The sequence below is a fragment of the Aotus nancymaae genome, unplaced genomic scaffold (genome assembly GCF_030222135.1).
Source record: "Aotus nancymaae isolate 86718 unplaced genomic scaffold, 86718_ANA_hifiasm-v0.15.2.pri h1tg000025l, whole genome shotgun sequence".
In the NCBI taxonomy this organism is placed as follows: Eukaryota; Metazoa; Chordata; class Mammalia; order Primates; family Aotidae; genus Aotus; species Aotus nancymaae.
Window position 1 is genome coordinate 40,448,459 of NW_026988438.1, and position 25,820 is coordinate 40,474,278.

A 25,820-nucleotide genomic window follows, 5' to 3' on the forward strand; every position below is an offset into this window, starting at 1 on the left:
GAAGCTGAGAAATTTAAGATCAGGGCCCACTTGCTGGTTTGCTGTCTGCTCCTTGTATTCTCATATGGTAGAGCGTGAACATTAGCCTCTTTCTCCTCTTCTAAAAAAACTAATTCCATCATGGAAGGTCTACCCTCATGACCTCATCTAAACCTAATTACCTCCCAAAGGCCCCACCCCTAATACCATCACATTGATGTTTTAACATCTGAATTTAGGGAAGGGAGGGAAACAAACATGCAGTCCATAGCACTCAGCCCCCAAGAACTCTGCCATTTGTCTCTGAAATTCTGTAATTCTGGTAACCCTCTTCCTGGATCATATATGCTAAGGGCCTGTAGTCAGAAAACAAGTGAAGCAAACCTTGTTACTCTCTTACCAAGGATCATAGTTCTTTGCCACCTAATGTGCAGTATCTGAACACTATTATATTTTGTATACAGTTGAAGAATAAGTCCAGTCCAACTTTCTTTATGATGACTGGGAGAGGAAATACCCATACATTTCATTAAAAACTAGAAATTACTGTAAACTATATGTTTGTTTACACATTTACAGGTTATTAATAATCAGAAACTATTCTGAACATAAATGAGGAAATGAGCTAAATACAGTATTAAAAATGATACTTTCGTTGATTAATTTTCACAAGCACTGAAGCTACTTTTGCATACTGACTTCTGAGCTGCATTATTACTAAAAGCCAAGAAAAGGCAGAGATAAATTTAAGTTTTATTATCTCTGTTTCTTGACCTTTAAAATAAAAAAAATACTCCAAATGTGGGCTATTTTTCTTATTTAGCAAAACTACTTCATCAAATTCTAGGTAGATCCATAGGTACAATATTTTTTAACACACTGACAGGAGTATTAAATATTAGATGAACTTCTAGCTAAATGGTTGAAATCATTTTGTGATTTTTCGTTTTCTAATTTTTTGTATTGCATTGGCAGTTCAGTCCAGTGCCCACAATCCCATATGAATTTTGCTTTTAATAGCTTAGATGCTTTAAATCAGGCCTTAACATAAATCATTTCACATTTTTAGCCTTTTCAATAACTATATTAATGTGGCCACATTGCTGGTTTTGTCAACTTACTTTATTATATTAGGACAGGAGACATTAGTCTACTGTCTATCCATTCCTGGATTTTTCTTCATCAAGATATTAAAATTTCCACGATCTAATTCTGGTAAATGGGTAAATGAGAGAACCTCAGACTCCTTAAATATTTATTGGAAGGGCTTAGGTCCTTAAAGATAGCACCTATAAAGATGCTTTCTTTTATTAAGCAATTAATTAGAATTATTTTGAGGTTACTCACATTCACTTGTGTCATACACAAGCCAGCAGATGGCAAACTTGAGATTTTTTGTGCTATTGCTTTGTCAAAGTTGTGGAAATATTGAATTATCTATCAGTGGATCTCATGAATAGCTCTTTTGGTGTATGATGGCATTAGAAAAATCAAATTCAGAAATTGTAGAGCTACTGGCATTTGGATAGTGATGTACTTTGTGTGTGTTTTTTTGTTTTATAGTTTTATCCTATAATTTATTTGTCTAGTAAATGTCTGGAGGGATAATTGGAATAAGAATCATAAATAATTTGTCAGTTTGAATGCTGTTTTTCTTGATTTCTTTATCTAGGAGGAAATTTTAGATGCATTTGGGTTTAGCTTGGGATGATCTTCACATCATTTTTAAAAGGCACAAAAAATATCCTTTGTGTCCCCAAAAAGATAATGTAATTTTTTTTGAAAAATTTTAACACTGATACTCATGTTTTAAAACACAAAACAGCAATATTCTCTATAGAAAATAATCGTTTTTATTTCTAAAAACATTTGTTTTATTGTGAATTATTATGGGCAGTTACTTATGTGAAGATGAGTTTAATTTCTTCTATATACAACTTAATTTTTAAAAGTTTTTGTTTTCTCACCAAGGACCCAGAATCAGTCAAGATTGGTTATAATCAGGAGTATGATAACCAATCTTATAATTCAAGCCATTACATTTAGAGATAAAATATTAACCATAATGTATGTTTTTTTCTTTTTCTCTGTGAAATTAAACTATTGTCAATACCACCCCATGTTCTCTACAGAAGTTTATTTCCCTTCCTATATTCTCCATTAATCAATTCATTTTAATATTACAATTTGTTTTTCTCTTCCTGAGAAGAGTTTTTTTCCTAAAGAGGTGACTAAAGACAAAGCAAAACTTTGACAACATATATACATATTATTTATGCATATAAATTGGATCATTTAGATGACTTTGGTTATATTTAAATAAAATAAACTATACATCATTAAATCCATATACTAACGAGTTATTTTAGCATCTCTTTGAGGATTTAAAAGTATGGAAATGAATCCACTAATTATCATTCAGTATAAATGTTTATTTGTTCTCCAAATATCACAATAACTGAAGCTCTTTAAGGCCTAATAAATTGTAACTCTTCTTCTTTGCATTTATTTTTATATTTAAGAGGACTCAAAATTTTTAATTATAGAATATAAATATATGAAAAAAATATAGTGTATAATTGAGTTTAAACTCTAAAAGAAGCCCTTAATTAAATTTAAGAAACTGTCATTTATGTTACAGAAGTTATGCTATAGGTAAGTGAGTTTTATGTTCTCATCATGGGAGGTTTAAGAAGCCTCTAATCACAGAGGTGCCTGCACTGCACGGCACTGATCTGCATGTGTATAGAAGTCAAAATGCCCTAGTCTTGTGTTACTGTACCCTAACCTCATCCTCCTTTCTTCTGTTTTCCTTCAGTCCATCTCCAACTGGAGAACCCTGTTTTTGAGAAAGATGACCCACACCCAAAACCCTCTCTTTATCCCACTTCCTAGATTTTCTTGATAGAATACCTTGAGAGTTTTCATGAAGCTAGAGTAATGAAAATGGGGTCTAAATACAGTGATCCCTAGACATCCAGAGTCTCATATGCATCAGAAGACAATGTAAAATTACCCCAGGCCAAACTGGACTGGCCCCTGCCCTAAGGATTCTGATGAAAGTGTGCTGTCAAAAATAGTTGTGCATGAAGCCAGACGTGTTTTTCTTTCTTTTTTCTTTCTTTCTTTTTTTTAATAATGCCTGTTCAAATACATACACAAATCTCGAATTTAGATGAGAATATATGATCCCAGCTCAGTTGGATCTATCTATGCGTCCTAGAACTTGCGGTCACGCTCCTAGGAGTAAGAAAGGGCCTGCGGCTGGAGAGGAACAAAATTACAGTGGAGGTGCGTCCCCAGCCAACTGCTTCTTCGCCCTCCGGCATGGAAGGTGACAGACAGTGATAGCTGGGAGTGGACAGTCTTTGTAAGCAGGCTTGAATCTAGCTGTCCTAGACAGAGGAGTTCCTTGGTGAGGGGCTTTCAGAGTCCTAGGAGTCTCCACCCCACTGAGCTCTCCGTCTTTCTTTGCTCACTGCTCCCCCTACCCCGCGTACAAGCCAAAGAAAGTTTTTCACAGAATGAGCCCGCGTTGACGTAGGCATCGCCTCCCCTGTCGCTGGATAGAAGCCCAGACAGCAGCCAAGGGGAGAGGCGGAGGTAGGGGTCGCCTGGATTCCTGTTGCTGCGGTCCGCGGGCTGGGCGGATCAAAGGCCAGCCAAAAGTATTGGTCCTGGATCTACAAATACATCAGGCTTTTCCTCCTCCGTCAACCTCCTAAATCCCAATGAGGTCATAGCGATGAGAGAAAATCAGCTTGGGAGAGAGGGGGAGGAAGAGGACGACGACGAGGGAGAAGAAACCCAGACGGAAAGAGGCCATCAGACAAGGTCGCTTTTTCTGGCGACATAGCAACTGCGAGGAGCCTGGTGCTGAATATCTTCCGCCCGCTCTGCCTGGCGACCCAGAGACTTGGAGAAGCGCTTTTCCCTGCCACGAAAACAAAGGAGAGGAGACAAAAGGGAGAGGGAGGGAGAAGCTCGGAGCAGTTCCTTTTGGATCTCCGGGAAGCAAAGCTCCTCTCCTCGGCAATGAAACAGAAGGGACTGTGACAGGGTCTGGTAGACTGAGGAGCGGGCGGGTTTCCCTGCGGAGATTTGGGACGCGGCAGAACTCTGGACAGCGCCCGCGAAGCGAGGCTCAGAGCTCCCTGGGCTCCTCCAGGTTTCGGGCTCCTTAAAAGCCCTGGTACTGGTGTGCAATCTTCGCACCACCGAACCCAGGAAGATCCTTCACCGATCCATCCCCATCTGAACGTGACAGTGGGTAGAGCAGCTCCTTTGCCTCTGGCCCAGCCAGGGAAGGTCTTCGTTTCTGGAAATCCAGCCCTTGTGGATAATGCCTCGCTCTTGAAGAAAGAAAAGTTTTGGGATCTGGTAGGGGGTGGAAGGGGTAAGGAGGAGAGTGGAAGAAAAAAAGGTAGATGGTTGGTTTCCCTCTCTGATCTGGAAGGAAGATGACCGAGGAAGGATGTGCACCAGCGGTCAGATTATTGGGAGCCTCTTGGTGCTCTCCGTGCTGGAGATAGGGCTGGGGGTGTCCAGTGTGGCCGTGGGGGCGGTCAGCTTCAGCCTGGCCCTGCGAGAACACAAGCCTCAGCTCGGAGACTCGTCCCCGGTATGGAGCGGGGTGTGTGTACGTTGAGCCATTTCACTCTCTCTTTACCTCTTTACGGTGATGGTCAGGGTGTGTGCATTAGTCACTCCCTCTCTGGGAAGCAATATCATAAATCTCTGGCTAGCATGTAGGTTCATGCTGACAAGCTATGCTTCTTTATATTGTCCTTCATTGTTTTTTTTGTTTTTCTTACTTGGGCTTCAGACCAAATTAAATGGCTTTGTTTAAAGGTGGGGGGGCGGGGGGCGGAGGGGGGCTGTTAGTTTCCACTGGCTGATTCTGCAAAGGGCTGCTCTGCCCAGTGGTGCTATTTGGGAGGCAGGGGGGCGTCACACCTGTCAAGGGCAGGCTTACTTAATCTTTTGTTCCTTCTACAAGGAAAATCAAAATAAGAGTGTTCCATTCTTTTTCTGTACCATGGAACAAGCAGGAATAGTTATGCATTTATCTCTGGGCAACAATGCCCGAGGTACACCAAAGGCAACACCAATAACAAAAAGAGAAATGTGATGTGAGTGTGAAAGGAAGTATGTGGGTGCATTTGATTCCAGAAAACATTGCTCTTAATTTTCCTTTGCTACATTTCTAATCTTCACCTCTGAAATGCTTTTGTAAGTTCTAGACAGTAAGTTAGAAAAACATCAGATGGTAAGATGTGTAAAAACATTCTAATCGGAGAATAATTCTGCTTACGGAGTACCTAACTGCTCCAAGAAACTGCCATAGTTATCTCTAGGTCAGACAACAGATTCAACAAGCTTCTTGTTTATTAGGATGAATCTCCAGGAAAGCCTTAGAGCCCATTTCTTCCACCAAAAATCAGTAAAATAACTCAGCACTGTTCCTAATATGAACCTAATTGTGAAACCCAGTTTTTTCTTTCCTTCAAGTTTTATAGCTGTCACTTACGTCTGGATGTCTAGCTTGATCCTACTTTTCAAGATAATTTAATAGAAAGTAATCTGTCACTGATAATCTGTAGCGTGTTTAATAATCATGGACTAATTACTTGAGCTGTAAGTCACTAAAAGAAAATCATTATTATGTAGTTCAAGAAAAATTATTCAAAAGTAATTCACTTTTGAAAGATGCTCTAACATTTTTTTTTTTTTCAAACTGGCAAAATTTTGCTTTAGATAATTAGTTTTCATATGTCTTTTTCCAGGTGAGGTAAATGTTTTTAAATTGCAGAGCTACAAAAAAGAAAAATAGTGTTTAATTCTAACATTGAATTCATGCAAGAATCCTTACTTTGAATTCAATAATAAGTTACTATCAACCTCCAAATAATTATCTTGTTCTTGATCATGAAATTGTTGTCAATGTATATGTTAAATTTGAGTTTGAAAGGACAGAGACACGTCTTAAATCTGATAATTATTGATTTTTATATGTGGCAGTAATTATTTTGAGAGTTGTAGTTATTGTTCTTGTTTTTATTATGATGATATAAACAGAAATAATACTTTAAAACTTCTGTTAGATAACTGTCAAAATGAAGTATAATGTTGACATTTAGGAAAAGAGGGAGAAAAGGTGATCATATGATATCGTAATAAGGAGAAGCCTTAAATACTCTACAAGTCAATCCCCCTTAAATTCGAGAAATTGAGTCAATTAAGCCAGGTTTTCCCTAGATAATACTGAAGTATCCAGTTTATCTTTGAGAATTAAAAAATGGTTATGTTAGCTGAGTATCGTTTAAGAAAAAATGATTAAATAATTTTTCCAGACTATTTACTATTATCTAGATGTGTAGGCATAGAAATGAAAATTTTGAATCACCTCATGGAAAAGCAAATAAGTCAGTCATAGCTACATTGTCATTATAATAAAGAATTATTTCCTTTTTTAACTGGTTGTTTAGAGTGAGCAAAATTCATCTGGGTTTCTGAAACAATAGTTTTGAATTCTATTGTCTGATTCAGTAAAATCAAACAATACATCTGACTGAATGAATGGGTTTGAAACCAAAATGCCCCAACAGTGGCTCACTTTTATAAACCAATTTAGAAAGCGAAATCTGTGAAGAAACAAATACCCATTTGGGATCATTGTGTTTATTGAATAACAGACTGGCTAAGTAGTTTCTAAATTATTTTGGGGAAATCATTCATTTGTGGTACAGTCTCAACTACCTCAGTTTCTTCAATGAAGAATTAATGTAGCCAATATTTGCAGAGAGTTTAGCATGTGAAAGGCATTTTACCATTTACTATAGAGACTATAAAGATGAATCAGAGCACTGTCTTAAAAAAGCTACTCCATAGTGGAGGAAACAAAATGGTACATCACTAACTTTGTCTGCAATGAGAAGTTAGAGTGTGACAGAGAGATACAGAGGGAAAAAGTGGGGAGAAAGATTGAGGTGGTCAGTTAAATATCCATGAAAGAAGTATTATTTTATTCTTGATCTTGGTAGTTTATCAGGACTTAGAATCAATGTATTGCAGTGTTAACTAATGTATCACAGTGTAAGATCTGAAGCCATACTACCTGGCTGCAAATCCCAGATCTACCACTTACTTAAGTGGGTGAATAGCCAAAATTTCCTTATCTATAAAATAGAGTCATTAAAAGAAACAAATTAAATACAGTTGACCCTCCCTATTTATGAGAGATTGGTTCCAGGGTCCTCCTAGTTACCAAAACCTGAGGATTGTGATGTCCCTTATGTAAAATAGTATAGTATTTGCATATTACCTAGGCACATCTTCTTATATACCTTATATCATCTCTAGATTATTTATAACACCTAATACAATGTAAATAGTTGTTATGCTGTATTTCTTTTATATTATTATAGTTGTTGTATTTTTTTTTTCAAATATTTTCAATCAGAGGTTGGTTTGAATTTGTGGATGCAGGACCTAGGAATACAAAGGGCTGGCTGTAATGCTTCTAGTAAAGTGAATGGGATGTAGTAAGCACTGAGTAAATATGAAATATAATACTGGGTGCATAGACTGGCAGTGGAGGGTGTGAGAAAAGTGAATCTTTCAGGTAGCACACATGAAGGCAAAAAACTGGGACAGGTTAGTTTCTGGTCCAGGAAGAGTAAGCTCTTATATTTTTCTGGGGCTTAGGTATGTAAGAGGAAGATAAGGATAGAAAAAGTAATTGGGGCCAGACCATAGGAGGCTGTGTACCAGTTTGAGGCAATAGATTTACTTCCTCATATTTTGAATAATAATAATACCCTTTTTTACTTCCCAAAGGGATACTAACAAGATGCAGAAGAAAGCTAGATAGAAAATTATTAATCTCTTTGCTAAATTATGAATTAAAAATCTGAGTTATTTATGAATGCCAAATAAGATTTTACAATAATTAACCTGTCACAATACACATAGTCTATAATCAAACTATGTCTTGATTAGTGCTGTGAAACTCCTTTCAACACATTAATGTCATTACTATGAGATTTCTGAATTAAATTTAAAAGACAGTAGAAGTAAAAGCTGCACTATAACAGGATTATTTTTATAAAGAGAGACCCTAAAATCATACACTTTTTATGTGGATAAGTGCACTAAGATTTTAAGCAACTGCTGCATTTTGGTTATTTGGCCCCAAACATAGAAATACAAAAAAAAAAAAATGTGATTTAAAAATAAAGATAAGGGCTTAAAATGTATGAGATGGATGCTTACACAGATCATTGCCAGGCACTATTTTATCTGATTAATCAGGCAGGGATGCTTCCCGTGATAAAGTTTTAAAATATGGGCAATTAGAAGGAAAACTTATTTAACTAATTTCATGAGAAAGAAAGCCATAGATGTCTTTATAACATTTTTGTTTCTTCTTTATTCTTTGTTATAGATAATATGGTCATCTATAATGAAAGCGCAAAATCAGAGGCATAATTGTTAGATAACAATAATCCATTGAGTAAAATGCTTTGGAAAAAATACAGTCATGTGAATTATAACTGATGTATAAGATTTATTGTCAGAAAGTTAATTGAACAGAGATCTGTTTCCAAGTTGCTGTGTGAAAGTCACTCTTCTCAGCCTGCAGTGCATCATCTATAATGGGAATGGACTAGATTTATAGCATACAGATTTATAAATCCCTGAGAATTTTATTGCTGCAGGTTGGGATTTGGAAATCTAGAGATCCAAATGGTGGTATCCAGAATAAAATATGATGCTGAGTTAAATTTTTATATATTATGTTAAAATTTCACCCATCTATTAGTATATCTGATAACATCCTATAAAACTTAATTTATTAAACAAACTTTTCTAAGCCTAGTTCTCCCACATGTAAACCACAAGGTAGTATTTTTAAATATTTGACATTTTTCTTATCTAAATCATTTAATGTTTGAAGGTTTTATTGCTTATTTTTCTGGAGCATATTTGATTTATACTAATATCTTTATCTGTTTAATAAATCTGATGTTTTGCTTTAGTGAAATTTACAGCATAACCACACACATACCTTTTCTGTTGACTCTTGGCAGCAATTCAGCCAATTGTAGAATTTTCTTGAAATTCACCTCTATACATTCTAAGCTATATCATAGCAATCCAAATGAGGTGCTGTATATAAATTATAGCTGCTCCAAAGTATTATTTTTAATATTTAAGCTTTTAAATTTATTTAATAAAAAAGAAAGAAGATAAAGTAAAAGAAACTTCTGAGTTACTGCAAATGTATACTTTTGGAAACTAGTGTGTCTCTAATCAGATAATCATTTTTCAACCAGGATCAAGCACTTAACGTAAGAGATTCATATCCCTTATCATAAGATGAAAATACTGGTCCTGTCCCCAGAAAAAAAATAAAAACATATATTTATGGTCCATTTTTTAATTAGTTTAAATTATACAAGCAATTTATAAATACATTTAAAATGTTTTGCAAAGTTGTAACTAATGTCCTCTTCTCTACTCTCTCATCAAAATTAGTCACCATTATATTATTATAGTCTCACAGACATTTCTCCACATAGGAAAAAATAGTTTTGTTCTGGGCATATAAACCAATTTTCATCAAATTTTTGCATATAATAAAGCCCATTAACAGATTCTATAGAACCTAGGTAAAAAAAAAGTCTCTTTTTTATATGATTCATACTCTCATTCTCAAATGCTACTGATTAGCCACTGGGCATAAGCAGTTAGATGACTGACAGTTAGATAAGTCAGGCAAGCCAAACTACTGGGAAATATAGTTACTGTTCAGGGAGCCATACCAGATGTCAAAAGAGATGTAGATATGTGTTCATTTCTGGTGTTAATTGATAATGGTATGATAGAAAATACGGTGAGTTTTGTCATATTTTTATTTATTTGATGAAATTCTCATAGTCTAGATCCTGTTCACATGTAAATGGCACATCCTGAAATTTCTACCCAAAGTCCATGATAAAATATGCTTGAGGATTTTTGTTCTTATTCAAGGGTATAATTGGTCTTGAAGTCTTTGTCCTAGAAACATTAGAAAAGAACTGATAATATTTGCAACAGTCACCTACTAATTGACAGTTTGCTTGACAGAAACATGATCTGAATAAAGTCAAATCTCTTAATTTGGACATTTTTCCTAAAATATCCTAGTTGGTTCTCTTATTGCCTTAATTATGAGCCATATTATCCAACGTGTACTATCAATATAAAAAAACTAACTTTTTTTGTGTATTCACTTAATCTCATGCAACAATTAATCATATTGGTAGATTAATCCACCCTGAAATGTCTCCCTTTGACTTCAATAAAAGCTATAGTAGATTTTGTACTTGCAGACACACACACACACACACACACACCCCAAAGGTGACCAAAGTTGAGAGAAACCGCAACAATTTTGGGGTCTGAAACATCATTTTGCTTGTGAAGTGTACCAAATTTCATTTCACTACTGCATTCAGAAAGTCATATATATATATGTATATATATATATGATCCTATTCCCTCAAGTGAGTTTTCTGTATCTAAATAACTAGGTCCAGCATTGGTCAAAATATTTAAATTTGTCTTAGTAATCTAGAGAAATTGTCTTGTGGCCACTCTACAGATAGATGTTTCAACATGGAAAATGATGGACAATGCCTTGAATTAGACTCTCATTGAGCATATTTCCAGAAAAGAGAAAGAGAAGAAACTATGTGACAACTTTCCTCTGTAATGTACAAAGCCATGCAGTCTTTCTTATAACTGCAGATCTAATCTATATGTACTTCATTAAAATTAAATGACAATCAGATTAGACTCATATATTTCACTCAATGTAACTGTGTCAGTGGAAAAGTTTTACTTCTTCACCAAGTCACATTTTCATTATTCCTAACAGGAGGGAAATACTAGTACCTATTTCATGGAGTTCTTGTGAATCTCAGAAAACAGTGTTTCTAAAGCTGCTAGTTCTGGGTCTAGCATAGAGTAAGTGATCAGTGAGCATCAGCTGCTGCCTTCTCTCTGCTGGCCTATGCTGCTCCTTGCCTGCCTGGGATCTAGAGTCCACTAGTGGTGCTCTGGCTCTCAATATTTCTCCACCTTTCATCAACCCTCGTTTTACTCACTCTTTTTGTTTTGTTCCTGTATAGTATGCATCTTGTTAGGTTTTAATTTAATTAAGATATTTACATTAGCAACTATAAAAATGTACCAAAATATCTATATTAGAAAAGTCTTGTAAATATTTAGTCTAAAACTGAATGAGGAAACATAAAACACCTCTTTCTTTGTTTTTCTTTTGAAGTGAGAGAGGGTGGTAGAAACTCTATCATAAAGATATTTGGTAATCAGACTAAGACAATTATATAAATTAGGCAAATCAGATAGTGAGAATATGGTGACCATTATTTATGCCATAAAACAAAGTATTCAAAAAACATTTAGAGTTATGTAAATACTTGTTGAAAAGTCCAAGTACAAATTAACACATCTACTAAAGATACTTAATATCTCAGAAACTTGATCTGCCCGAGTAGTAGCTTTAGAAGCCATATTTATTACATGATGTATTATTCACAAATACATCACTTAAATACCTAATTTCAACAATGACGATTATAACCTTAACTGGTGCCCATACTTACTAGTACCAATAGTAAAACTCCCAAGAAGCAACTCTAAGTTCCATTAGTTCATAATCTATTGTTAAATACTAAACAAAATTATATTGTCAAGGCAAAAAGAAAATATTGGTTAAATAGATCAACTTGAGAGATAGAGTTCCTTGATCTATTTATCCCATAGAAATAATACTAGACATGATTTATTGTTAACTAATGTCCATATGCTTCCATATGTATTATTATTTCTAATTTTAACAACTTTGTGAACAACATAGTATTTTATAAAGTTTAAGTAGAAAAAGGAACTTATCTAGGATCCACCGTTATTTAATCATTTGAGTCAGTAGTTTAAGTCAGAGCAGTATTGTTTCAAAGTCTGTACTTTTTCTATTGTGTTATGTGGAACTTTGGAAATTTTCATGAAAAAGTCTTTTGTTGAGACCTGACCTCATTATTTGCTCCCACCCTTCAATATATGGACCAGGCAGGATGCCTTAAAGGCTAAGTCCCAATCATTCTTTCTGTTTTCCAGAAGAGACTAGCACAGTGAATCGATCAACAAGCACAACCCTCATGTTACCAGAATTTTGCATCTCAGATATTGGGCCTACATTGCTCTTGCCATTAAAGCTTAATCCTTAGTGTTAACTTATGAATCTCAGACTATCCTTAAAATTTATGAGGGCTAGTCAGTATAGTGCATGACAGCAAATTTAAATACAGTTCAGAATAAAAGGTATCAGCAAGAGATCACTTTCTCTTCATCTAGCCCTTGGAGACAGAATAGGTTTGTCTGTCCAGTAGGCAGAGGAGGAAAAGTGTGTAAAGCAAAACTATTAACATGTGTAAATTCATGGAGAAGAGGTAAAAGCAATAAAATGGAGTGTTTGTGGGGCACTGAGGATATCAGCCTTGTTAGAGTGAGATATGTTCATGTAAAAATGAAAAGGTCCTGAAAGAGTGTCAAGACTAGTCTGTTTTTGATACCCTGCTAGGTTTGGAGAGCTCTACAGGGTAGAACTTGACAATCATGAGGTCAAAGCAGTTACCCAGGCAATGCTGCTCAGTTTCAAAGCACAATGCCAGCTGGGTTCAAGGCAGTTAAACCCAAGCAATGCTGCTCAATTTCAAGGCAAAATATCCTGGATCAAAAGAAAGACTTGAGGAAAGTCTTGAAATTGAGGAAAATGTGAATTTACCATCACAAATCTAACCACATTTTCAAGTGTCATTCCTGTTGATGGTGGATTTTTAAACTTTTAAGGTTCTTATGTTCAATGATTCTCACAGCTGGCTGGCATATAAAAATAGAAACTTTTGCATTTAATTGAAGATAATAGCATAATACAAAGAAATGAGAATAGGTTTGGGAGCTATTAAGATCTGGGTTCAAATTCTACCTCTAGCACTTTTTAATTGTTTAGGCTTGAGTGAGTTACATTATCTCATTGAACAGTCAGTTAATTCATCTGAAAAATAGAAGTACTACCACTTATCTTATGGAGTTTTTCTAAAAATTAAGTGTGATATTTGTATTAAAGTATTCAGTATACACATTAGATATTTAATAACCATGTCTGACCCACAACAATGGGATCCATGTTTTTGTCATTTTTCTGGAAAACCTATAATCTGCATGTGGTTTCTATTTGTCATATATGGACATATTTTATTTGTATACATTTCTGAAGAGAAACTTGTAAGACAACTGATGAAATTGACCTTGAACTCTAGGCTTTCTAACATTTAGGTCATATACCCTCTCCTAGAAACTGTTTACTCTGCATAACTGAGTTTGTACCTTAGTAATAGTTGTGATTTGGTGTGCATGTTCCAGAGTCCCAGGAATAATTGTTTTAGGTCAGTGTTGGAATAACAAGGTATAATTTTTGTTTCTTCTACCAAACAGAGATGTATGATTGATTTTCTTGTTATTTTTGGCAGAGCTTTTGGAATTCATAGTTACCTTCTTTTTTCACTTGTACCCTGCCTGTTATTTTTCTATATGGATTATTCTGAGCAATTAAAATAATGTTGATGACATTAATAACAACAGAAATGGCAACTTATGTTTATAATAAAGCATATTGCCTAAGAAATTCAACTGCTTTTATTATACCATTTATCCCAGCAGATACATTTCTTAACTTAAGGGAGGAGAAACTAAAGGACTTATGATTTAGTGATTTAGGATCAGAAAGTGGAAACAGTAATAGAAGTAGGATAAAAATCAAAATCACCTAAAGAGAGAAGTATGTGTAGGAGTCTATGTGTGCACACCCAGGCACAGAGAAGGTAAAAAGATAAGCAATTCCTAAGAAAAAGTTGGTAATTGTCATTGATATGCAATATAAACTGCATTTAGGCTGCTATTACCCTGATGTTGGGGCAAGTTCCTAATGCCATGGCCTTCTGTGCAGCTATGTTTGTTTCTTTAAGTGGCTAGCTTTCAGAAACTGCCATGCATGTTGGATAGACATTCATCTGTTGTGTTGGCAATTACTGGGAAGAGCATAACTTCCATTCTTTAATCCCCTAGGGGATTAAATAATTTAATCTTTAATTCACTGGCTATTTTTTTTTTATTTTTATTTTTTTATTGTACTTTAGTTTCTGGAGTACATGTGCAGATCATGCAGGATTGTTGCATAGGTACACACATGACAGTGTGGTTTGCTGCTTCCATCCCCCCATCACCTACATCTGGCATTTCTCCCCATGTTATCTCCCCCCAACCTGCCCCCCCTGCTTGCCCCACCCAACAGACCCCATTGTGTGTTGGGGTCCCTTGCCCCACCCAACAGACCCCATTGTGTGATGCTCCCCTCCCTGTGTCCATGTGTTCTCATTGTTTAACACCCGCCTATGAGTGAGAACATGCGGTGTTTGATTTTCTATTCTTGTGTCAGTTTGCTGAGAATTACAGTTTCCAGATTCATTCATGTCCCTACAAAGGGCACAAACTCATCATTTTTTATGGCTGCATAGTATTCCATGGTGTATATGTGCCACATTTTCCTTGTCCAGTCTATTGTCAGTGGGCATTTGGGTTGGTTCCAGGTCTTTGCTATTGTAAACAGTGCCGCTGTGAACATAACATGTGCATGTGCCTGGCTATTTTCAAATATATAAGAACAGGTTACAAATCAGACGCAAAGCTGGCACAACTCAAAGGGGTGATTTTTCTTCTTTCTCCTACAGTAAATTCATCATCTACATTTTAAACCCTGTTATAGTTTCCACATGTTTGAAGTTGTAAGCTTTATATTTGAATGTTGTCCTAAGATATATCCAAGTACATTTTAGTCATATTTGATATGAAAGAATCTTAAACATAAAATATAAGCAAAATCATGTAAATTGGAATAACCTACATTAATACAAAACTCCTTTAAGTTACACAAATAGACGTATTAAATTATTATAAACTATGTAATACAGAGGTTCTGCATAATTATATAAAAAGTTTAAGCTACTGGAGTAAGTAGAAAGTTATTGATAACATTATCCATACATTGATGTTCAATATTAATCACATTCCTTTTTACTACCCTCTAGAAGTAATCAGTTATAAAGGTTTATATTAATTTAATTTTAAAATTTATTTATTTATTATACTTGTCTAACATAACAAAAATTTGAATTCCAAAGAGAAGCTCTTCAGATTTTTGTACTACTATCTATGAGATGGGTTTTCTTCTGTTTTAAGAGCCTATGTGAATAATGACTATGACTAATGTCATTAGAAAAATGAGATTTAAATATACTGTAAATTCAAAATTCCTCTTATCTAAAATTCACAAGTTTGGTTATGATTTTTCTGTCACTTTTGAAGCAGAAACAGCTCTAACACCTGAAAGTCTTATTTACTTAGCATGCTCAAAATATTCAAGAGATTTTTTTAAAAAAGAAAAAACTATCACAAAACAGAATTGGAACAAAACACAATGCATAATGCATTAAAAACAAGAAAGATTCATTACATGAACACTGAAGGGAGATGTGAAGAAACTGCATTCTGAGAATTAAGGCTGATTTGTTCTATGCACTGAAGGATTTGAGTCCTGGGACAGTTTGAAGTTTCTGAGAATTTTTTTGGACTCAGATTTATTTAGAAACGTGTGCAAGCCTGTTAGCTACATGCTATGTCTGGTGATTTCTTCTGAAATTTTTTCTGAAGTTCATCTTTTCTTCGGTTACTTTAGTCTCTGAAAAGGTTTCTGTCACTACCTGACGTGCATCTTCCTTTAACACCATGAAACTATTCTTTCTGTCTCTCTCTTGAGTGCTTCTGGTTTCATTTCTGTTTGCCTTAGTTGTGTCTTATCTCGCCTGGTCTGCTAAGCCACCAAGGTGGCTGGTGTTAATGGAGGAACACCTGATCACATCAATGTGTCTGTTGTACATTTCGTCATCTTGGGATTTTATTTTTTTTATGAAGTTGATTACATGTGTGAGAGGTTACATCTCTTTTGATAAAAGATGTACATTTACCCTTTTCCTGTTAAACTGATTGTGAAATTTTCTGTAGTGGAAGAAACATGGTTTATGGAACTGCAGTCCTTACATTATTTCAGTGCTTCATTATATGGTGAAAAATAAGAAATTAGTTTGAGCTTAAGGAAAAAAGAACATTGCCTAATTGGTAGGGTTTTCCATGGGCTCAGAAAAGAAAGAAATATAAATAGGAAGATGGAAAGTGGCTTGAAGATGAACACTATGCTAAAATTGCAGAACTGGGAGAGAGGAAAGCTGAAAGCCAAGACCGCCAAGGAGATCTGTAAATCTAACAAAGGCAAAGAAGGCCCAGGGACCTGGATTGTGAGCTCAGGGTGTGGGACCCTCAGGGATTAGGCTTATGAAGATGGGGCCATTGAGGTCAATGGCAATAACATTCCATAGGCCTTAACTCTGTAGTCCACACTGGGTTGGGATGAGACAAAAGAAGAAAAGACAGCATGGTGCAGAAGAAAAGCTCTGCGGGACTCCAGGAGCACGAGCTTCTGTTGTCACTCTTATAATCTACCTGCTTACTCTCCTCAGTTCTCTTTCTTGTTAGAGTTAGTGAACAAATATTGATTCCACAGCTACTGTGTTCTATATTGTGATTTTGGTCCTGAAGATCTAGCAGTGAATAAAATAACCATAATCCCTGATCTTCTAATGCTTAATTTAAAAAGAAATATGGACAATGAATAAGTAATATGCAAATTAAAATTAAAGATTGTGCTATGTTAAACAGGAAAATAGGCTGGGTGCAGTGGCTCATGCCTGGTAATCCCAGCACTTAGGAGACCGAGGCAGGCAGATCACTTGAGGTTGGGAATTTGAGACCAGTCTGGCCAACAAGGTGAAACCCAGTCTCTAATAAAAATACAAAAATTAGCCGGGCGTGGTGGAGCACATCTGTAATCCCAGCTACTTGGGAGGCTGAGGCAGGAGACTTGCTTGAACCCGGGAGGCGGAGGTTGCAGTGAGCGGAGATCACACCATTGCACTCCAGCCTGGGCATCAGAGTGAGACTCCACCTCAAAAAAAAAAAACAGGAAAATATATAGGCTTATGAAGAATATGAAAGAACTTTATTAACAGTGGGAAAATCAGGAAAGCATCTCTGAGGAGGCAATATTTTCTCAAGAATGATGAGACATTACACAGACATAGAGAGGTAAGAACGTTGTTTCATGCAGAAGAATAGCATGAGTAAAGATGCTGAGATAGGAAAGTTTTGGTGTGTTTGAGAAACTGAATGAAGTCCAGGGTGACTGAAGTATGACAGGTGAGGGGGAGGAGGAGGAGGTAGAAGGCATTGGCTGAGATAGAGGCAAATAGGGGTAAAAATTAGAACTTTATATACATGCTACAACATTTTGATTTTTCCCTAATTATAAAATGAGCTATTGAAAGCTTTTAAGCAGGAAACGGATGAGCTTATAAAGGTCATTCTGGTTATCAGTTTAGAAAATACATCGAAGTCACATAAGAAGTCACAGGTGTAGTTAGTAGACTACTGAAATGTATATGATACAATGGCTATGGCAATGAAAGTAGAGGTGGTAAAAAATAGAAGCACGGATATTTGCTTGATAAGACCTTGTGTTTTGTGTTCAATTTTATGCCATTATAGAGGGGAAATGTTAAGAATAACTACCAGCTTTTGAGATCAAGCAAATGATAGCATCAAGTTTCAATTTACTCGTTTGAGAAGTAGATGATCAGAAAAGAGAAAAACTCTGTATGCGTATGTGTGTGCGTGTGCGTGTGTGTGTGTGTGTGTGTGTGTGTGTGTCTGGTGTAGCATGGGAGATAATCTGTTTGTAACCTGTGAAAGTAGAAATGCTTGTGAGATATCAAAATAGAGAGATGCTGTGAACTGTTAGATAAAGAGCTCTAGAGTTCAGAAGAAAGGATTGTGCTAGAAATATCAGTGTGGGAGTAATTAGTAAAAACAAAATATTTTTAAGGTCATATGTTTGGTTGAAACCACTCAAATAAAGCTTTTAGTTACTGTAATATTGAAAGACTGGATAGAAATGAGGAACAAGAAGAAAAGAGACTGAGAAGTTTGTCCAGAAAGCTATGCTGAGGAACAAGAAGAAAAGAGACTGAGAAGTTTGTCCAGAAAGCTATGCTGAGGACCAGAAGAGTGGTGTCAGAAAAGACCAAAGGAGAGACTTCCTTGTAAGATAAAGGCTGAAATGTGATGGACATTGTTTGCTTTTGCAAAACTAGCTGAAGTAAGGTAATAGGAATATAAGTCAGGCTAAAGCGTGCTGAAAATATAATGGGAAATAAAAACCTAGAAATTGTAAACAAGAAGCTTAGTGGTGAAGGGAGATGGGTTCTGTATAAAGACAGAGCAATAGACTTAGGAGTCAATGAAGTTTTCTATTTTTAGGGGAGATTTTGGAACATTTTTACATACCAGTGTGAATAAAGGGGTACAAAGGGAGAAAATAAATATGTAAAGAGAAAAAGTGTTTGAGTAGGTGAAGGGTAATTAGATTTAGAGCTAAAGTGGGAGATTTTTTGTTAAGTTTCAACTTTGTTTATTGTAAAAAAAAAAAAAGAGAGCAAATCAAGTATGAGTGAAGATGCAGATGTTGGCACATTAAATGGCCAGTGGTGAGAGGAGTCTTGGATAGCTTCTGCTCTTTTGTTTAGTCTGAGACTCTAGCAGTCAATAGCTGAGGGTAAAGAAAAGAGAATTCTGAGTATGGGTGCACTGAAAGCATCATTAAAATGTTTTCTATTCCTATTGGTTGCGAATTACAATGAAGTCATGCAATTAACTAGAGACTTAGAAATAATTTGTTTTAAATTCATCATTTCACAGATAAGTAAACATAAGTCCAGGGAATTAGTATAGCTGGCTAGCTGTAGAACTATGACTAGATTCCAAATAACCTATGTTTTTTTCAAACGTTATTTCTACAGATGTCTTAAAATATTAACTATCATTGAAATAATCTTTCAACCAAAAGGAAAATGCAGTTAACTGGCCACTACCCAAAACTGATCAGGAATGATCCCAAATTATTGGCAGTGCTAAACCATAATGGAAATATCATAAATATGTTAGCAGATCTCAGGGGTTTCTACCTGCTTGGAATTTTCAAAGAAATGGCTTTCTACACAAATTTTGGCATGTTTTCCCTGGTGCTTTTCCAGACCAACTAAGAAATGGAAGTTAATTTTTAGAAGCTAATATTTTGGAAGTTAATTTTCCAAACCCACAAGAACTATTGATCAATTTGGATAAGTAAGTGAATTGTCTTCAAGGAGGTTTTTTAAAAACGGAGTCCAAATCTCATTTATCAAGCAGTGAACATTCAAAACTTTGGACTGGAAATGTCAAAGTCATTTAGCTATTGATATTTGCTGAGCATTTTCTTTTTAATTCAAATATATAGGAATCAAAATGAATAAATTTACTATACCATTTGCCTGGAATTCTTACTAAAAAATGCATATGTATAAAAATGGCTTCATCCAACACTATTTTAAAAGATAAATGCCTTTTAATAATGCTATAGTTTTTAAAAAGATAATCTTTTTTCATGCTTTTATTTTTGACCATGGATATAGTAAAGCATACTTACTAGTGATAGGGTGGGCTGTTTTCTAATAGGAAAGTAAGGAACTAAAATATCATCATAAAAATTAAGCAACCTTGATTACTTTTATATGCCTATCACTTACAATTAAAGTAAAATATTTTCTCAAAGAATCACTTATTTTGGAGAAAAAAAGGTGTAACTTTAACTTAGGATTTTGCTAATGTCTTTTCAGCTCCAGCCAAGCTATCTCATTAAATCTCTTAGATCCTCAGACCTTCAGAATAGTCTTTTAGAGAGAGAGAGACATAAGGGTTTATAAAATACTGTGATGAAAGTATTGGCCAGGCGTGGTGGCTCACACCTGTAATCCCAGCACTTTGGGAGGCCAAGGCAAGTGGATCACTTGAGGTCAGGAGTTTGAGACTAGCCTGGCCAAAATGGTGAAACCCCCATCTCTACTAAAAATACAACAGCAACAACAACAACAAAAAGGCGGGGCATGGCGGCACACACCTACAGTCCCAGTTACTTGGGTGGCTGAGGTTGCAGTGAGCTTAGATTGCACCACTGCACTCCAGTCTGGGTGACAAAACAAGATGTCATCTCAACAACAACAACAAAAAAGTATCTACTGCATGTAAGATGCAAGTTTTGGGGATATAATACTATAATTCATCAGAAAAATTATACAGGTAAAAAGCAAACTGCCTGTAGAGCTAATTTAGGAAAACATTGTATTTTCTGAGTGATAAGATATTTGTAAAGAAACTTGTCTTTTCCTGACTTGTGGCCATTAATAGAACTGTGCATCATCTAGACTTGCACATCAAATATAGTAGCCACTAACCACATGTGGCTATTGAGCACTTGAAATGTGGTTAGTCTGAATTAAGATGTGCTGCACACTCTTCACTGTAGCAAAGACATGGAATTAACCTAATTGTCCATAAATGATAGAGTAGATAAAGAAAATGTAGTGCATATACACCATGGGATACTATGCAGACATTAAAAGGAACAAGATCATGTCTTTTGCAGAAACATGGATGAAGCTGGAGGCCATTATCGTTGGCAAACTAACACAGGAACAGAAAAACCAAATACCACATATTCTCACTTATAAGTGAGAGCTAAATGATGAGAACATATGGACTCATAGAGGGGAGCAACTCACACTGGGGCCTTTCAGAGGGTGGAAGTTGGGAGGAGGGAGAGGATCAGGAGAAATAACTCATGAGTACTAGGCTTAATACTTGGGTGAGGAAATAATCTGTACCACAAGCCGCCATTACACAAGTTTACCTATATAACAAACCTGCAGATGTACCCCTGCACAAGTAACTTTTAAAATAAAAGGTTTTTTTTAAAAAAAAAAAAAAAAGATGTGCTGCAGGTAAAAAATACACACTAGATTTCAAAGACTGAGTATGGACAAAGGATGTAAAATGTCTCAAGTTGTTTTATGTTGATTACATGGAAAAAATGACAATACTTCTTATATATTAGGTTTAATAAACTATATTATTGACATAATTTCCCCTTTTGATCTTTTAATATAACTACTAAAAAGTATAGTTATATATGTGGTTCGCATTTATGGCTTACGTTAGATTTCTATTGCATAGCCTTTGTCTTAATACATTTTTTTGATCAAAAGAAATGAGTAGCTGGTGAGAAAACTCTTTTTGCTTTGTTTATTTATTTATTTATTTATTTAGATAGAGTCTCACCCTGTCATCCAGGCGGAAGTGCAGTGGCACGATCTTGGCTGACTGAAACCTCTGCCTACCAGGTTCAAGGGATTCTTGTACCTCAGCCTCTTGAGTAGCTGGGATTACAGGCAGGTGCCAGCATGCCTGGTTAATTTTTGTGTCTTTAATGGAGACAGGATTTCACCATATTGGCTAGGCTGGTCTCAAACTACTGGCCACAAGTGATCTGCCTGCCTCAGCATCCCAAAGTGCTTGGAATACAGGCATAAGCCACTACACCTGGCCTCACGTTTTGTTTTGCTAAGACATTAACTATAGATGAGGAAAAGCCTTTAAGACAATTTGAGTTATTCGTAAACTGGAAAGGCAGAGTTGGCTTATTTGCCTGGTAGTGACACCAGAAACAGGTGTTACAGTAAGCATTTCTCAGAATGAACCCCTAAATTACTTGTACCCATGACAAAAGCCTTTCAATATTTAATTTTCTAATAGTAAAACAAAGTATCTCTGTTACTTTTTATTACAGGGATTTCAAGTATAGTATCATCTGGCAAGTACCAAAAGTGTTCCAGGCAAGGAAAGACTATTTCCTACTTCTCCTACTGAACTGAAATTCATTCACTCATCTATTCATCATCAAATATTCACTGAAATTTTTGTTTGTGCAGGTCTCATGTTAGCAATAATGGTTTAATATATTTTTATAGCACTTGACTATGAAGAGTTTAAAACCTTTTGCAATGGCAAATATATAATTAATAATAATAAGGGTTTAATATATTTTTAATAGCACTTGACTAGGAGGAGTTTAAAACCTTTTGCAACGACAGATATATAATTAATAATTATCAAAAAGTATGATCAGTGCAGCAGTGTTAAAATATGCCCTAAAACAATATTTTCTTAGATTCTGACTGAGACTAAGTAAAAGGTTAAAGAAGACATCACCAATAAAGTTAATAATTACACTGAATCTTGATGTTTAAAATGAAGTTTTTCACATTGAAGGAGGAAAATTAGCATTTATTAACGCCTGCCATGTACCATAACCAAGATTGAGCACTTTCACATGAATTGCCCCTTTAAGCCCACAATTACATGATATTAACATTAGTCTCCTTATTCTTATAAAAAGAATGGAGAGAATTGTTTCATTATAAGTAACATGTTCAGTGTCAGCTGTGATTTTCGTCATGGTAGACAACGAAGAAATGCCTGCTAAAAATGAGTGGGAAAAAATAGTGTTTCATAGATTACTGATCAGAAAATGTCAGAGGTGGAAGAGAGTCACAATTCTATCCGATCCAACTTCCTCTTGTTAAAGCTGAAGCCGAGAAAATTGACTTGCTTAAGGTAAATAAATAACAAAGGAAGACAGAATCGCCACCTAGGGGTTCTGTTCTGAATTGCAGAACTTTTTTTGGGGTGTTGACAAGTTTATAGCCCATGACTACAGAAAACAATTTTATCAAAACCTGCTCTCTGGTAACAACACACTTCGCACCATGCTAATGATTTATTGCAAGTTTTCAGCTTACTTGTAAAAGATTCCTGTCTGTATTCTTCTGATTAGAATTATAATATTAACATTTAATCATATTCTCTTTTTGGAAATTCTGATGTTTTTTTCATCTGCTTTCCTAAATATTTGTTCCTTCAACAGGACTGATATTTTCATGGTAGTTTCAGTAATACAAAAGTTTCATATGTACTGGATCCTAGAGCTTTCCAGTGAATCAATTTGACAAATAATTATTGGGCTAATTTTGAATGAAGCACTTGACTGAGAATTTGAAGATAAATAATACTCTGGACTCTGGATCCAAGGGCTTTAGAGTTGTTAAAAGAAATATACTTGCAAACAATAATAGTGAGCACTTGAATTCTTCCAAGTGACTTGTACCTATTATTTTATTTAATATTTACAACTATGAGGTGTACACTTATGCATCTCAGTAAAGAGGAAACAGTGGAAAAATAATTTAAGTAACTTTCTCAAAGCCACACAGCCAGAAAATGGCAGAGCCATGATGCAAACCCAGTCAGTATGACTCCAAAGCAGTCATTCTTTATCACTAAGCTATGCTACCTCCCATACCTCCCATTCAATCCACGTACATATAGTTCAGTAAAGTGTATGAAAATCCTGTGGATGCACAAAGGGAGGTGAAGAGGGTCATAGATGACTTCATGAAAGGTGTGCCTTCTGTGGCAAACCTGGAAAAACTAAGTAGGGAAAGCTTGAAAAGAGATGGGGGGAGAAAGTATTCCAAATTTATGGAGGCAAGGTCTATTAGAGCTTGAGAATGGCAAAGAGAATATTGGTTTCTAAGCACAGAATGAACAGGAAGAAGGGAGCCTGAAGGGGTAGGCTTGGTCCAACTCTGAGGAACCTGAGTATTAGACTATGGGATTTGAAGCCCACTTCTTTAGAAATGGACAAGTACAAAAATCACTTAAAAAGGTTTTGAGGATAAGAGTGACTAGAATCAATTTATTTTAAGAATAATAACCAGGGATAGTGTGAAGACAGGGAGATTATATATGCCATTAATATTAAAATTTAGAGTCAGAATGAAGGGAACACCAAGAGGAATGGAATTAATGTGAGAAACTATGGAGGCAGATTCAACAAGACTTCATGGAGGCCAGACTTTTAAAAACATGAGTTGAAAAGATTGGCAGTTAAGTCTGACGTTCTGCCTGGGTTACAGAGAAGGAACATATACTGAGATCAGAAAAACAAAATGAAGGCAGGTTTGAGAAGGGGTAAGAGAATGAGTTTAGACAAGTTGTACCTCTTTGATTTATTATCAGTGGGAGTAGGGTCTTGGTGGTAGTTACAAAATAGAATAAAAAATAGACTTCTCCTTAATGAGCTTAAGGTGTAGTTAGAGAGATAATAAACATACAAATATCTGTAATATGAGTCAAAATGTAATAAGCCCCATTAAAAGGTACTATGAGAATTAAGAAAAAAAAGATGAGATTATATCTGAGCAGAGAATTTAAGATGGACCCTGGAGAATAGTAAAAATCGGAATAAAATTGTCCAAGAAGAGAAGTGAAATATGAAAAAAGAGATAAATTGAGAGTGTACAGAATAATTTAAGTGCACTTTGGCTCCACAGTAGACCAGTTGGCAGATTGGTTTGGAACTTATTCGTTTGGGCCCTGATGCCAGGCCAAGAAATTTGGAGAGACATTGTTTTAAAAAATAGAATGAAAAAATAAGGCGCTAAAAATCATGCTAGGAATGAACTTAAAGTAAGTGATATTAGAGAAACTAAAGTCAGGAGGACTCTTTCCAAAGCTCTTAAGTAATCCAGTCAAGGGCTGGTGAGGCCTTGAATAAAAGAATTTCACTGTGGATATAAAAGTAATGACACACAGTAATTCATTTGTTGAAAATGACGTAGGAAGGAAGGGGAATCAAAAGTGCCTCTAAGTTTTGAGAGAACAATAGTAAGGTAATAGACATAGGAAAAGTGGTGAGTGGAAACATGATTGAGATTCATGTTTTGAGTCTGAAGCTGACAGTGTGAGTCTAGATCTCTCATTAACTGCTGTGCATCTGTCTATGGGCATACTGAATTGCAAAATGATTGTAGCCTGAGCTAAAGATAGTTGAAAGCTTTTATGATGACGATCATCCTATGTTATTCTCTAGTTTCTTGAAACATCAACCTAATCTGAACATAACATTTTGCTTTAAAACATCACATTCAGAGGCAAGTATGATTGGTAGCATTTCAAAAACTTCCCTTGCATTAAATAGAAATTAATACACAATTATTTTCCAGAAGTCAGTCCACTTACAATCCTTGAAATCTTGTTAATTGCAGCTTAGCGTATTAGGGCCAGAGGTTGCAGAGAGTAATGGTGCTCAAATCCCTGAGTACATATTGGTGTGATATAGGAAAACCAACCTCCATGAATGAGGAAGCATGAATATTCTGAAACAAACATATCCATGGTTTTGGCACAAGGGAAGATTCTGTAAATAAGAAAAATAAAAGTATAAAATATTTTTTATAATTCTCTTAGGAATTCTGACACTGGTCTGTACCTATCAGATTCTCAATAATTATAAAATTTTAATAATTATTATTAACAGCTCCATTTATTTACAGTTTATTGGATATTAGAAATATACCAAAAATATCAGCATTATTACGTTAATATTTTTAACAGCACTTTTAGATAAGTATTAGCATACTTGCAGGAGTACATCTATTTTACCAATGGGAAAGTTGAGAGTCAGAGACTTTAATTAGCTGCTATAAGTCCTACATGTGTATGACACAGCCAGATTTACAGCACATGTCTGTCTGACTCCAGAGTCTATACTCTTAACCATTGTGTGATACTCTATGGGTTTCTTTTAAGTCTTGGTTCTAAAGAGCAGTGCTGGTTTT

General features: G+C 35.5%; 1 protein-coding gene across 8 annotated transcripts in view; it reads left to right on the top strand.

Annotated features, from left to right (window-relative positions):
• Nucleotides 1-25,820, top strand: part of TMEM196 (transmembrane protein 196) — a 399,697-nt gene that overhangs the window by 341,097 nt on the left and 32,780 nt on the right. For 2 of the 8 annotated variants that reach the window (XM_012437620.3, XM_012437622.3), the window contains exon 1: nt 3,587-4,618. The exons of 3 other annotated variants lie outside the window; for them this stretch is intronic. In XM_012437620.3, coding sequence (XP_012293043.1) covers nt 4,454-4,618 — 165 coding nt within the window. In that variant the 5' untranslated portion in view covers nt 3,587-4,453. Of the gene's footprint in view, nt 1-3,586; nt 4,619-25,820 lie in introns of those variants that run through there. 3 more of the 8 variants (XM_012437621.3, XM_012437623.3, XM_064380555.1) reach the window with 2 other exon arrangements.